This window comes from Mustela putorius, unplaced genomic scaffold (assembly GCF_011764305.1).
Source record: "Mustela putorius furo isolate JIRA1106 unplaced genomic scaffold, ASM1176430v1.1 tig00000738_pilon_pilon_pilon, whole genome shotgun sequence".
In the NCBI taxonomy this organism is placed as follows: domain Eukaryota; kingdom Metazoa; phylum Chordata; class Mammalia; order Carnivora; family Mustelidae; genus Mustela; species Mustela putorius.
Window position 1 is genome coordinate 2,398,224 of NW_025421463.1, and position 15,201 is coordinate 2,413,424.

Below are 15,201 nucleotides of genomic sequence, written 5' to 3' on the forward strand. Positions count from 1 at the left end.
GCCCATGCCAACCACTTCTGAGATTGGCCCACCCTGGGGGAAAGCTGGATCAAGCAAAATGATGCAAGTTGCCACCACATGGACGGTCTTTGGCCTCTGAACTCTGTCCAGGACTCCGGACTGGACCGGACCGGGAGGATGCCATTCCTCCCACCACGTGCCTCACAGGCCACCCAGAGACACACACAGGAAGAGGCGTCACGTGGACATCTCTTTCTTTTTACAAAGACTTTATTGTCTGACATGCTTGACAAAAAAAAAATTACAGCCACAATCAAGTTATGCCAAAATGATTGAGGAGCACGCCATCATCTTTCATACCTCAAGGACTTTTAATGAATTTTCTTTCAAAGTAACAGCTGCCTTCATAACTTTTCTTTTCCACATAAAAATACACCATATTCTGAAGATACCTTAGGAAAAAAATTTATTTAAGTTTATAGTTCTTGGTCCGCATAGAAATTCGGTAGAGGTGACTAAAAGGGCCTGTGTCTTCTCCACCCGACATGTGCCCATACGCCGTGCATCTGGGCTTCCCCAGAGACTTTGTAAACATCCTCACCCAGGAACCACTCGGTCAAACAGAGTCCCCAACGTCCCACACCCCACACCCCAGAGCGCACTGCTGCTGGCAGACTCCCCTTGTGGACAGTGAGCCTTGCCCCATGGGGATGCCTGTGGGAGCAGGAAAGGAATCATGGCCTCCTGGGATGCCAGGGTGCTGGGCTCAGAGAACAGGATCCCTCAGCGCTCCAGGGGCTCTCTCTGAGACACGGACCAGAGAGGCTCTGAACAGGACCCTTAAAAAAAGAGAGGGAGAGAGAGACTTGGGACCATGTGTTGCCTCGGAGGGGCAAAGCTTTGAGTCCCGGCAAACCAGGGGCCCTGGAGCCAGAAACTAAGGCTCAAGTCCGGCTTCTGCCCCTTTTGAGCTGTGCACCCTCAGGCAAGTGACGTCTCCTCTCTGATCTCAATCTCCTCATCTCTAAAATCAAGCCAACAGAGCTGACCTTGCAGGACCGCCTGGCATGAATCAAGATTGTATCTGCAACGGGCCGTGGTAAGGGCTGGCCCCGGGGCTGGGCTGAGGGTGAGGTGATAAGGCCCTCCTCTCAGGTGCCCGACTGAAGGAGCTACCAAACAGCTGGGCAAGACAGAGAAAGGATGCTCTTTAACCCCATGTCTTTCAAAATCAAATTCGATTCAGAAAAATATCCATGATGAACAAAATATCAAAAATTTCAATAAAGATAGAATCGGACCCTGCACGGGGTGATCCCGCCTCTCTGGCCTCACTCCGATGAGACCCTGTTGGTTCCCTTGCCCTCACAGATTCAGCCCAACCCCCCACCTCCCCAAACCCAGGACTAATTTAAAGGAAAAAAAGGAAAGGCGCTCTCCATGAAGCTGCCAGCGCCAGGGCCTGCTCTGCTACTGGGCCACCCTCCCGTTAACAGGACACACTGGCAAGGACCAGGAACCACTCAGCCCCTTCAGCTGTGGGTCCAACAGACAGAACGAGAAACCGCACTGAGGAATGGAACCCCACTGGAGGACAGTAAGGGGACGCACGCACGCGCACGTCCACATGGGCACAACCACGTGGCAGGGTGGCCTTGGTCTGCAGCCCCTCCAGCCTGCCAAGTTCTGCAGAGCTGCTCAGACCCGCGAGTCTGTGACTCGGGAACCTTCCATCTGGTCCTGGGCACCCACATGGCTCCTTCTAGAGAACCACTCTCCCGGGTCCAGGCTCCACGCAGGAACCTGAGGTGCTCAGGCCACTGTTCAAGATGGCAAAGATGCCCACAGGAAGAAAGCGGGGTCACGAGGTGAGGCAGACGGCTTGTTGGCCTTGTGGCCCGAATTCCTGAGATGTCCCTGATCGCTCCCTCAAGGGCCTCAGCTGTGAAGCAGGCCCATCTCCTCCCCAAGCCCGGTGGGGGGCGGGGGGCGGGAATGGGTGCCACTTGCACCCAGTCTCCAAAACCTCCCACACACCCCCAATCCCAGGGCTTGCTGCCACACAGACCCTCGGTTAGAGGGAGATTTTGTGCGAGAACTTCCAAAGTGTGTCCAGGAGCAGCGGCTTCCCAAGCCCACGAGTGGGTCCAACTGAGAAGGATGAAGAGTCCGTCAATTCCCAAGCAGGACAGGACCGCAAGCTTGTTAGGTCCTTGGACAAGGTACACGCAGAAATGTACACGCAGAAAACAGTAATGAGCACAGAACCCCTGCCAGGGACCCACAGGGTCCTGACTCCAGGTGACGGAGGCTGAAGAGTCAGGGGAGGTTTTCTTCATTCCAAGGCCTCGACCCATCGGCTGGGCTGCTCCCCACGGCCAGGCAGCTGGTCTGCATGGAAGGAAGGGTGGTTGGGGGTCTGTGCTCTCGGCCAGGCATGTGTAGCTGATGTGAGCAGGAGGGGCTGAGACAGCAGGGGCAGTCAGGAGTTCCGGGGTGTGGGGAGGTCAATGACTATGGGCGGATTCACAGGCTGGTAGTTCACGGTGCACACAGACGCGTTCACGTAGGTGGTCGTCCCATCTGCCATGACACCGTACCCTGGGAAGTAAGCACACAGCCGTCAGGGCTGAGGGAGTAAGGCCAGGACCTAGGGTAGTGAGGCGGCCTAGGGGGCGTCGTAGTCAGAGAGCACTCCGCTGCAGCGGGCTCAACAGGCCAGGACAAGCTACCGAAACCCTCAACTCAGCCTCTTCATCTACAGATAGAGGTGATGACAGATGCTCCTTCCCCAACTGCTACGAGGGGCAAATGCGATAATAATCCACATACAGTGTTCGTTCAGCCCAGTGCCTGGAAAGCACATGGCGAGCACACAGTGAGATATCACCATTGACGTCATCACCACTGTCACCATCACCACTACCACCATCACCACCACCATTACCACCATCATCACCACCATCATGATCATCACCATCACCACCATCACCATCATCACCATAGCCACCCTCATCTCCATTACCACCATTACTATCGCCACCACCATCATCATCACCATCACCACCATCATCACCACAATCACCATCATCATCTGCACCACTACCACCATTATGATCACTACCATCACCATAATCACCATCATTGCCATCATCACCATCATCACTATCACCACCACCAACATCACCATTGCCACCTTCACCTCCTACCATTACCACCATTACCATCACCAGCACCACCATCACCACCATCCTCACCATCACCATCGTCACCATCACCACCACCATCACCACCATCATCACCATCATCATGTACTTTCTTCTCTTAGCCTCTGCTGTCATCACACCCTTTTCCCACCGTGTCTACTTGTTCGAATCCTCATCCTTCAGCTCAGATCACCTCCAAGCCAGAAAGGCCATTTCCCCTCCTCTTGTGGGTTACCCACTCTCGGGAGCCCCATTTGGCCTATACAATCATGCGGGAGTATGGTTTGGGTCACGCATCACCTGGGATCTGATGGCACGTCTGGGCTGCAAAAAATGATGGCAATATTGCTATCCCACAGCACGTGGGCTGTCCATCTCATGACCTCTCAGATTCTGCCTTTGCCTATCTGGTTCCCTCTGTGATCTCCTCAGGGCCAGGGGAGGTCTGATCACTTCTGTCCTCCAACAACACCATGCAGCAGCCCTCAGGGAAAGGGCTGAGGCTTGTTTGCTTCTGAGCTAGAAAATGACCGGATGCAGAACAAGCATATGTGAGGCCCGGGGACCCTGGCCTAACACGGACATAGGTGCAGGAGGCTGGCAGACAACTCTGGGGGAAACCACATCCGTCCCCATGGCCCATGGGAGGCCACGCGCTTTCTGGTAGGGTGGGATGGGGCAGCGTGGCCTCGGGCAGGTGGGATGAAGGCCTGAAACGAGTAAAAGAGGGGCTCTGCCAAGCTGAGGAGTCGGGCTCCAGGCTAACAAGGAAAGCCCTACGTGCAGGGCGTGGGGGTGTGGGCTGACCTCACCCAGCACCATCACACCCGCCTTGCCCACTGCCCCCCAAGAGGAACTGAACGCCCCCCACCATTCCAACTGTGTGGGAAAAGCAAGTGTCCCCACCCCCCCCAACAGAGCCAGAATACCAGGTCTGTATGTGCATGTGGTGGGGGTGGAGGTGAGGTGCCTCCAGAACATCTCAGGCAAGCAAGGGGCCCTCCACATTTATTAAGCACCAACTGTACGCCAGGCTGTGGAGATGTAGGTAACTGCTAGTCTTACGGAGCTCACAGTGAGCCTACCAAACCTAACACATCCTCCATGTTCCATCCAATGTCCCCTCCTCCGGGAAGCCTCCTGCTCACATTCCAAAAGCCTCCCAGGCTAGACGCAACAGCCAGGCAGAGTCGCCTCACTCCCAGGGAGTGAAACTTAGCCCTGAGTCTTGCCAGACTTCGCAACTGTCTTCCCACTGTTAACCATTTCAGCGGTAGCCCACTGATGGCCAAGTGCAGACAAAGCACGTACAAGAGCATACGTCAGGAAGGGGCTGAGAGCCGGGAGGAGGTGACCGGGTGGGAGGGAGGTGCGGGGTCCCCTCCACAGGGCCCATGAGGAGCCCCTCCCCACCCCCGCGCCGACCTTCGTGGATGTGGCCAAAGACATGCAGCCGCGGCTGGACGCGCCTCTGCACCGTGTTGAGCAGCTCCACGCAGCCCACCCGCTGCATCTTCTTGGGGACCCAGTCCAGGAAGCCTGTGTGAGGAGATGACAGCGGGGCAGTGACAGCAGTCAGACGGCTGGGCCCCCAGTCCTGCAGGCCCCACACGGCAGCTTTTGAGTCTCAGAGACACGGGGTCCAAGCCTCACAGCCCCGGGTGGACCCTGACCCCAGAGGCCCCAGCAGGCTCTCCTGAAGCCGCCTGGCCCCCTGCCTTCAGGGAGGGAAAGCCGAGGGCTCTGCCACGTGCTGCCCAAGGCCTGGCAGCCCCGCCCTTCCCCCTCTGCAGGGCCACCCGGAGAGCCTGGCTTACAAGGGTCCAGAGTGGGCCGGGCACTGGGGGCCAAGTGAGCCCGCCCAGACCTGTGCTTGAAGCGGTCTCCGAGGTGTCATCCCCCATTGCAGAGACAGGCACACGGAGGCCTGAAAGGGACATGAGAGGCGCAAGGGCACCCTAGGGGCTGGCAGCGGAGCAGAACCAGGAGCGGGATTTCCACGTCGGAAACTTTCTAAACAGACACCCCCAAATCATGAAAATGAACTCCACTCGCCGCAGCCTGGCTCCCGGCTGGGTCAGGGTCTGCTCACACTGCCGGCCTCCCGGAGCCGCCCCGGACGGCGGCGGCCCATTATTCGCACACGGCTGCGCAAACGAAGAGTCATCTTGGTGTGGGTGGCGGAGACAGGTTCCCGCATGCTGGGAAGGGCAAGGGGGAGCCTCTGAGTCCCCGAACGGGGCGGGCTGCCCCTGCCACTGCCTTAGTGATGAGAGAGGGAGGGAGAGAGGGAGAGAGAGGTCCCACCGGGCTTGGCCATTCCACGCCCCTCTATCCCGCGGCCTATAAACCCTGGAGCCAAGCACTGCCCAGGTTTACCCCTTACCCAGGATTGCCCACCCTGGACCCCAAATGCTGCGGGAGTGATGGCAAGTTCTGTGGAGGCAGCAGCAGCAGGACGACGCTGGGAGGGGCGGGGCTGCTGGAAGTCTGGACGGCACTCTAAGGCCTAGGGGAGCTATGGAGTGTTGTAGAGGGACGGCACGGCATCGCTGCCAATTCAGAGAGCGCCCTCCCCTGACCTGGGGAGAGTGGAGTGGAAGGGGCAAGACTCCGGGACGGGGGAACAGCGAGGAGACCCTGGCAATCATCAAAGGGACAGAAGACACTGGCTGGAACCCAGCTGGGGACAGCCGCAGTGCAGAGGAGAGGAAGGAGCTGGGATCCAGTTTGGAGGTGGAATCGGAGGGATGTGCAGATGGGCAGGAAGTGTGGGTGAGGAGAGGGGGAGGGGAGACCTGAGAAAGCCCCCGAAGGGACAGCCAGGGGGGCCCAGAAACAAACCAAGTGAGCGGTGACATCAGCTGGGACCGGGGCGGGGGGCAGGGGAGCCTGGGACGAGACCCGTTGAGGATGGAACCCGCAGGCCCTGGGGACTGTTGATGGGTGCGGGTGCGGTTCCCCAGGGGTCTGACAGGTGAGGGCATACAGGACGAAGCCGAGAGAGTGACCTTGAAGGTATTCGGTCCCCAGGATGCAGGTCAAGGGCCCAGCCCTGCCTCTCCACGTCCCTGAGCTCCAGTAGCCCACATGTGTAAACGAGGCAGCTGATGCTGACCTCCCTGGGGGCTGCGAGGAGTCCACGAGGTAACACGCTGAACCCCCAGCACACAGTAGGGGAAATGAGGCACGTGGGGAGAACTGTCCCCAGTGCCACAACAAGTCAGACTCAGAACAGAGCTCGTCAAGGCTGATCTCCGTGCTCAGGTGGGGCCAGACGCTGCCTCTCAACACCCACACCCCCGGAGGCCGCCCCCAGCACCAGCAGGCCCGCTGGGGGCCCGGCCAGCCAAGGCAGGGGGCAGCTGACTCTTACCTAGTGGCGGTCCATGGGTTATCAGGATGTCTACGCCTTCAGGAATGAGGTTCCATTTCTCTAGCAGTGCTTGGCCTCGTGGGAGGTTAAAGCCCCAGCCATAAAACCACGGCTGCCTATGGAAGAAGAGCGGGCAGTTCAGAGAGAGCGCGGGACCGTCACAGGTAGGGGAAGCCACTGCGGCGCCCAGTGGTCTCCGGGGCAGGCTCGATCCCTAGAAACTCAACATAAAGGTGGGGATGGCCTGGACTCAGCCAGAACCCTGACCCACTCGCAGGCCGTGGGATGTCTCTGGCCTCCTCTTCTCTTTCCCCTTTCCTTCAACACAGGTTCTGTTTCTCTAGGATGAATAAATATTATTTCTGTAAACTTTTAAAAGGAACATTTAAAAAGAATCAGCATCAGCCAAAGACCTCTCGTTCTCCGAGCTCTTCTAAGGAAATTCAGAGAAGAACCCGACCCCTCCCAGGAAAACACTCTCTGCCTTCCTGCCCAAGTTGGGGCAGGTGGAGACCCAGTCCAGAAAGAATGGCTTCCAAGGGGAGGAAGCTGATTCCTGCTTTCCCTTGAAGCTCCCAGCCGGGCTGAGTCCATCCCCAGCTCTAAGGGCAGGACCAGAGGGACCCAGACCAATGGATGGAATCTCAACTCAGACCTAGACTGAACGATGCCAATGAGTCCCTTGGATTGGCTCAGTGGTGAACATGAAGCCTAGATCCTTCCCATTGGTGGGGATCCCAGATATTTCTTCTTTCAATGACGAGAGAGAGGATGTTTTCACCCCTGCAGATCAACCAGTGAGCTTCTTGCCTTGGTAGCTGTTAGCGGCTAGTAAGCTGTCCCAAAGGGCAATGGCTGAACCACATGGCCCAAGGGAGCCGCTGGATCAAAACTGTACCAGTCACCCACCATACTTCTGCACTTCTCAGTTATATGGGCAACATAAAGCCATTTGATTGGGCTCTCATTTCTTTTTTTTTTTTTTTAAGATTTTATTTATTTATTTGACAGAGAGAAATCACAAGTAGGCAGAGAGGCAGGCAGAGAGAGGGGGGGGAAGCAGGCTCCCTGTTGTGCAGAGAGCCCGATGCGGGACTTGATCCCAGGACCCTGAGACCATGACCTGAGACAAAGGCAGCGGCTTAACCCACTGAACCACCCAGGCACCCTGGGCTTTGATTTCTAACAAAACATCCCTACTATGAAGCTCTCTTGGGCCTAAGTCATTATAAGGCCCCACATCAACACAGCCTGTTAGGATTTACAAAGTCACCATCATCATCACCACCATCACCATCACCACATCATGATCATCGCCATTATCACTACCATCATCATCACCACCGCAATCACCTGTTCTCCTCCTGCCCACCCCAACCTCACGCCACGTTTATCCTTCAAAGCCCTGTCTGACCCAAGCTTCCTCTCACCTTGTGCGTCCAGACCAGCCTGGAGGCGGGGAATAAATGAATGAATGAATCCATCTGTTAACAGATGTCAAACAGGACTTCTGCTGCCTGAGGATCACAGCCTGAACTCTGAAACCGAGGATGATGCCCAGATCCAAAAGACAGTCCCCAGCTCCTGCCCAGAGGAACTTACTAAAAGTGGGCAGAGCACACCAGGCCACCACCTCCGAGGCCTAAGTTTTGGCCTTGAAGAAGAGGACTGTGGTTCCTGCCTTGTTCTTGTGGGAGGAGCCGAGAAGACTCCCTCGTCCCTAGACACGAGTGAGCCCCAGGAGAACCACCTGTGAAGGGGGGTGTGGGATCTGCACTCTGAGCCTCTGGCAGGAGAAACAGATGGTGAGAAGCGTCCCTGGGTTTGGGCTGCCCAAGGGATCCCCAACTGTAGGAAGTACCTGCCAAGGGAGGAGACCAGGTGTTCAGGGGTGGGGAACAGCATCTGGGTGAGTTGGTCTGGGGACAGTCCCCTCAGAAGACACCTCCTATCACTGACACACCCACAGAGGCCGGCCCTTGCATAACAGAAAATGCACCTCACACACACATATACACAATTTTAAACCCAACTTCAAGGCAATTTTGGGGTCAGAGAGACCTAGGTGAGAATAGGTCCACCTCTTTCTACCTGTGTGACTTTTGGCAAGTGACTCAATTTCTCTATGTGCCTCAATTTCCCCATCTGTAAAATAGAGTTGTTTGGAAGGATTAAATCCATTAATCCACGTAAAGTGCTTAAAACAGTGCCTGATTCAGTGCATTGCAGCTGCCTTCATCATTTCCAACACCATCATCATCATCCTCATCTTCATCATCACCACTATCACCATCATCATCACCACCACCACCATCACCACCACCACCATCATCACCACAATCACCATCACCATCATCACCATCATCATCAGAATTACCATCACCACCACCACCATCATCACCACGATCACCAACACCACCATCACCATCATCGTCAGAATTACCATCATCACCATCACCATTATCACCACCATCACCACCACCACCATCATCACCACGATCACCAACACCATCAGCACCATCAGCACCACCATCATCACCATCACTAACACCATCATCACTGTGGGCCCCTCCTGAAACTCACCCATGGAGCCTTCATGAAAAACATTTGACCTAGGGTAGAGCTTTTCAAACTGCATTTTGATGGGTCACAATAACATTTTATTAATAATAAAATAAAGCATCCAAAAAAAAAAAAAAAAAGAGTACCTCCTAGCAGGGAAAGGATACTTCAGTTAAATATATTTATATTTAAATAGACACCCATGGCGGGATGTACTGAGTCACAGTGGAAAGTGTTTTTCCTGCCGTGGTTCCTGGTCAGAAAGAGTCGTGCTCCAGCGGGCAGCCGGGGCTGCTCCTGCCCTAACACGCTGAGCTCCCAGCTCTGCATGTCTGCAGCCCCGACTCTGGGCGTGCTCACAGCCGCTCTCTGGCTGAGCCAGGCCAGAGTCACTGCAGGGAAGGCTGCAGCAGCCTGGGAGCCGCTCAGAAAGCCAAGCCTAGCGGCCCTCCCAGGAGCCCAAGCCCCATTAGCCTCCCGGGAAAGAAGCAACATGTTTCTGGCACTGCCTTCCAAATACAGAATTCATTCTTCAAAAATCTAATCAAATATTTACAAGACGGGATGAGGCCTCCTCTGCATGGAGAGAAGGCGTCTGTTCGTTCCTGTGAGGCACAGCAAGGGGTAGCTTCTTGATAGAGGGGCCTAGAAACATACCAGAGACCTCAGAGACCCCCAGGAGCAGAGGGACCCACGCAAGCCTCCGCCTGCCCCGGCTCCCTCTCTTCCTTCCTCTCGGCCTGGCGTTTCCCCGTAGATACACCTGCCTAGCTCTTGGAAATACACCGCCTCCGATCCTGGGAACGTGGACTTCACCCTGTCCCTGGGGAGGCCCTGAGAGCTTGTTCAAGGCACCCAGGTTGGCATCAGGCACCTGTTTCTACCCCTGGGCTGGTGACTTCACCTGTCCCAGCACGATCATGATGCCTGTGCCCCAGACCCTACCCCATGAGGTGCTTCTGACCCTCTTGCTAGGTGCTATGACCCTGACCCAGAGGGGAGGGGGAAAAGGAGAGTGGGAGGAGGCTTAAGAGGTTAAATTATTCTTCCACTATGAAAACTCCTTCTAAACACCCAGGAGCTCCGTCAATGGGCAAAGGGGAGGTTCTAGCTTGTATTGAAATTTTAGGGGGAGCAGGAAGAGTCAATGATGTTTGTACTCATGCAAACATCCAAAGGAGATATTTTCCAGGATGGCCTGTGGGTTGGGGAATACCCTCGTCAGGCTGGGGGTTTCTCCAGCACAGCAAGGGACACAGACTCTTCATGGTGACCTCACCTCAGAGGTCTTTAACCAGCCCACAGGACCTGGAAACCCCTCCAGCCCCTCCTGTGGGTCCACTCAGGTTCCTGCCATGGGAAGTGGAGACAGAAGGGTGGGGCCAGGCCTTCTTCAAGGTGTAATCGGCCCCAGATGCTCCCAGCATTCTACATTTGGTCCATCAGGAGGCCCTTTGGGACCAGAGCTGAAGTCCAAGGTTGCCCTGGTTTCAAGACAGAGGCCAGGGCAGGCAAGGGCTCACAGAACCTGCGGTCCAAGCAGCCAGGGTCCAGCCCACCCGCTAGTGGCCCATCCACCTGGGGGCAGCTGTGGTCTGAGACTGTGAATGCCCAAGACAGGACGCCCGGGGCCCTGCAAAAGCCCCACCCTCATCTCCAACGAGACCTGGCATTGGACCAAGCCATGCCACGCTGAGGGCCAGGAGCCCGATGTCTGCGTACGGTCCAGGACACATCACAGACTCCAAGGAGGTCGGATGAATCAGAATTCCGACTGAGCCATGGGAGGCAGCTTTATGTCCTGAATTTCTGTCTTTCTGTTCTAAAGTAACCATTGGAATAATTTTCTTACAGAATGATAGTTGCCATGACAACCAGAGCAAATTTTCCTTTTCTGAAACAGATGTCTCATTTAGTTGAAAATTAGAATGTGAACAAACCCATGGGAAAAATTAATTCAAACTTTAACAGAGCGCTGAATACAATGTAATCTCTCAGAGGTTAACCCCTTAACAGCTTTTTTGTACGCTGATGGTAACCTTCGAATCCAGGCTAATTAAGCCCGCTTAGCCAATATAAATGACCTCCTCGTGGCCAATCATTAAACGATTTCCCCCTGAAGCGTGAATCCCAGGTCCCCCGACAGCAGACGGGAGGGGGATTTCGCTAGTCTACAGAGAACGCCGAAGCCCAGTGCGCTCTGCTCCGCCATGAGGCGCACGGCCCCTGGAGGGGGGGCACCCAGGGGTCACCCGGTTAGCCTGGGCTATGGGCACCTCATTTCCAGGGGATGCTGGGGTGTGCAGGCAGAGGAGGCCTGGGGTGCCCTGGGGTGGGGCTGGGCCTGCTGGTGCACCCAGGCCAGGGCGCGATGCCCGAGGGCGAGCATCCAGAATTCCCTTGCCCGGAGGCCAAGGTGGGGGGCACCCACAAAGGCACAAATCCAGAACCTCTCCATGAGCCCCCAGTCCTCACACCCACATGGGGGGGTGGCAGCTGCCATCAATGCTCCACTTTACAGATGCGGAGACTGAGGTGTGGGCAGGTACAGAGACTTGCATGGGGTTACCTGCTGACCAAGTGAGACGGGGGTGGGGGGTGGGGGGCTCAAACCCCAGACAGCAGAGGCCGAGCCTGTGCTCTCTGCCTCCAGGCCAGATTTATGCAAATAGGACCAGGAATCCCGCCTCCCACCTCCCATCTCCTCCGCAAGCCCCACGGACTTCCACATCTCTGCCCAGTTAACCCTTAACAAAGTCCCGGGAAGCTCCCACTTTAAAGACAAGGAAATGAAGGCACAGAGAGGCCAGGTGATGTGCCCGAGGGCTCGGAGGGGGCAAAAGGGACATGCACCAGGGTTCCTGGCTCCTGCGTCCTATGCCCAAGAGGTGGCTGACCCAGAGAGGACCCTACAGGGGTGACCAAGCCACGGGATCCCTCTGTTCAATGGCAACAGCCTGCTGTCCCTCTGAGCAGCTCCTGAATGTACCCTCTCCAGTTCCAGCCCAGTCCCTGGCCTCGCTGGGCCCCCACTGAGCCTGGCTGGACAGGGAGGCAGCACCTGTGACCTGGCTCCTGGTGCCCCAACTCTAAAGTGTTCCCCCAGGTGACTCCCCTACTCCAAAGCCTTCCATGGCTCCCTGTGCCTAGAAGACAAGCTCAGACCTCAGAGTGCGGCACACAGGGCCCATGGGCTCTGCCCCAGTCCCCCTCTTGGACCGTCCTGCTCAGATTTCCCCCTGAACTCACCACATGCTGGCCACAACAATCCTTTCTGTTTGCTGAACACCGCCCGCCTCTCCCCATCTCTGGGTTCTTGCTCCTGCTTTTTTTTTTTTTTTAAGATTTTATTTATTTATTTGACAGACAGAGATCACATGTAGGCAGACAGGCAGAGAGAGAGGAGGAAGCAGGCTCCCTGCTGAGCAGAGAGCCCGATGCGGGACTCGATCCCAGGACCCTGGGATCATGACCTGAGCCGAAGGCAGCGGCTTCACCCACTGAGCCCCCCAGGTGCCCTCGGGCTCCCGCTTTTCCAGCCACCTGAAAGCCCTTCTTAGCCTCTCCTCAGAGTCCATGACCCATTATTTGTTAAGGCTTAGCTCAAAGACCACCTCTTCCAGGAAGCTTCCCTAATCGCCTCTATCCCCCAGGCCCAGGCGACCCCTCCCTGCCTCGAGTCCCCTGACGGCGGCTCTCTCAAGACAGGTTCAAATTGTCCCTAAATCCCTCTTGCCCAACAGGCAGCTGAGCCAAGCAGACTCAGGGACGGCTGGTTCCCAGCGCAAATGAACGCACGCATGATGGAGGCAATGGTCAGGAGCTGCACCGGCGGGCAGGCAGGTGGAAAAGGACTAAGAATTCACCCTCTCCTCTGTGCGCACTCCCGACCGGAGCCCCCCACCCCAGAGCCCCCGGAGTCCCGAGGCCCTGAGACCTGTAAGAAGCACAAGCATGAGAACAAACCACCCAGCGAGCATCCCGGCCTCTCCCAGCCTCCCATGACCTGCTGGGCGGGCTCGTGTGCCCATTTCGCAGATGAGACCTCAGAGGTGAAGCCAGGCTCAGTGTGCTCTCCTCCTCTGCTGCATCTTTGCTCACCTCCTTCTGGGGACCTTCCCTGCCTCCCCAGGCAGCCCGCTCCCTAGGGCTGGGGGTTGAGGGAGGCGGCCCTGCCTGGTAGAAGGAGACAGCCTCTTACAGCGGACCTCGTGGGCCAGGTGTTCCTACTTCCGTTCCTCGTTCTACGGGGGTGAAAGCTGCGGTGTGAGCGGGGCGCTGACCCTACTCCCACCGAGAAGCTTCTCTCAGAGATGGCTACACCGAGAGCATCTCAGATGGGGGTACCACACGTCAGTGGCCCCAAGAGCCTCCCAGAACACTCTCGGTACCCCAGGGAGGCTGCGCTCCCATTCTGCAGCCGGGAAACTGAGTCAGTGACACACCCATGTGGCCCAAGCGAGTTCACCCCCACAGGTGGTTCCCGGACACCTGGGGACATTCCACAGTCTGAGCAGCCACCGCCATCACCTGGCTCTGAGGGAGAGAGGTCTGCCGCACTCCTGGTGTCCCGAGGGGGAGGCTGAGGGGGCCGCCGCCACCGGCCAGGGGCCCGCGGGGGCTAGTGAGGGGGCAGGGCCGTGCGGGCTGGAGACCGGTCCCCAAGGACTGCCAATCACACACCTTGCCCCCCGCCCCCCCAGCATACAGCAGTTCCGGCAAGTCAGCAGCAAGATAAGTGGAACCGAAGAATGGGGTCCTTTGTCATTCCTAATTAATGTCCCCCACCCTGCGAAGTGCGGAACCATTCATCTTTTGTTTCGCGGGGACTGTGCAGCAGGGAGAAGGCAGACAATTCGTTTCAAACATTAATCTCGTGGAGACTAGCGCGCATCTGTGCGCAGGGGCCCTCTGTAAAGGAGATAACAACAAGGTGAAATGGAGGCGGATAAGGACCGGGAAGGGGCAGAGCAGAGTTTGTGTGAGAGAGAGAGGAATGGATGGGGGGGGGTGTGTGTGAGTGTGTGAGTGAGTGGGGCCTGTGTGTACATTGTGTGTGTGTGTATGACGTGGGGAGGTATGCACGTGTGTGTACGGTGTGTGCATGGGGAGGTGGGGGGTGCGCGTGTGTAGTTGTGTGTGTGCAGGGGTGAGTGTGTGGTGTGTGTGTGCAGCTGCATGTGTGTGTGCACATGTGGGCATTATGGATGGGTGCATGTGGGGGGGGCGTGTGGTGTGTGTGTGTGTGTGTGTGTGTGTGCGCGTGTACAGAGGCAGCACGGCGGAGGGCCAGGAACGGTGAGGAATTTTCTTCCAACATCAGAATCCACCGGCTGTGCATGGTGCGCAGGGCTGACAACGGTCAGAATCCAGGGAGGAAGGAGAGAGGGCGTGAGCAGCAGCGGGACCCTTGGCCGTGGCCACGCCGGGTCCCTCAGGGACAGGCTGGGCTGTGTGGGCTGGCTCCTGCCCTCCGGTCATTGTCCCGGCCCAAGCGGGCGGGCGGCTCAGGTAGGGTATGCGGCCAGGCCCACGGGCAGGCCGGCTCCGCGGCTCCAACTGAACCCAGGCATTCCTGACCCGATCTGGGCTCCAGATGGCGGGGGGGGGGGGCGCAAAATACCACCAAGGTCCCTGGTGCCCCACCACCAGCTCTCCGTGCCCCCCCATCTCTCCCTTGCTCGGCCCTGGGAGGGGAGAATCTGAGTCTGATTTCCCAGAAGTGGGACTCAGAGCTCAGGAAAAACACAGCACTACCGGGGCCAGGGATCCAGGGAGCCCCGTCTGGGCTCTGCAGCCCACAGGGGCTACCCACGGGACGGGGCCAGGGGCTATCGGGAAGCAGCAGTTCCCAAGGCCACCACCAGCTGGCCCGAAGCTGACCAAGTCCACCCACTGGGCCTGGGCCCCGTGATGCTGTGCTGGGGCCGAGATCTCTAGCCAGTTCCTCGACCCAAGCCTCACCATTCCCGTCCACGAAGTGGGATGAAAACAATCCTGTCTTGTCCCGTTGCTCGCCAGGTTAAACGGGACGATTTTGCAGCAGCGCCCGGCACAGGGCGGACCCAGGGGTCTCCGAATTGCAGCTATAGGAGG

The 15,201-nt window shown here is 57.1% G+C and overlaps 1 protein-coding gene across 2 annotated transcripts in view; it reads right to left on the bottom strand.

Moving 5' to 3' along the window:
- Positions 1-313: 313 nt before the first annotated feature.
- Positions 314-15,201, bottom strand: part of MPPED1 (metallophosphoesterase domain containing 1) — a 73,877-nt gene continuing 58,989 nt past the window's right edge. For both annotated transcript variants that reach the window (XM_004771173.3, XM_045083741.1), the window contains exons 5-7: positions 6,544-6,659; positions 4,593-4,706; positions 314-2,562 (exon numbers count right to left, since the gene is read on the bottom strand). In XM_004771173.3, coding sequence (XP_004771230.2) covers positions 2,444-2,562; positions 4,593-4,706; positions 6,544-6,659 — 349 coding nt within the window. In that variant the 3' untranslated portion in view covers positions 314-2,443. The remainder of the gene's footprint in view (positions 2,563-4,592; positions 4,707-6,543; positions 6,660-15,201) is intronic.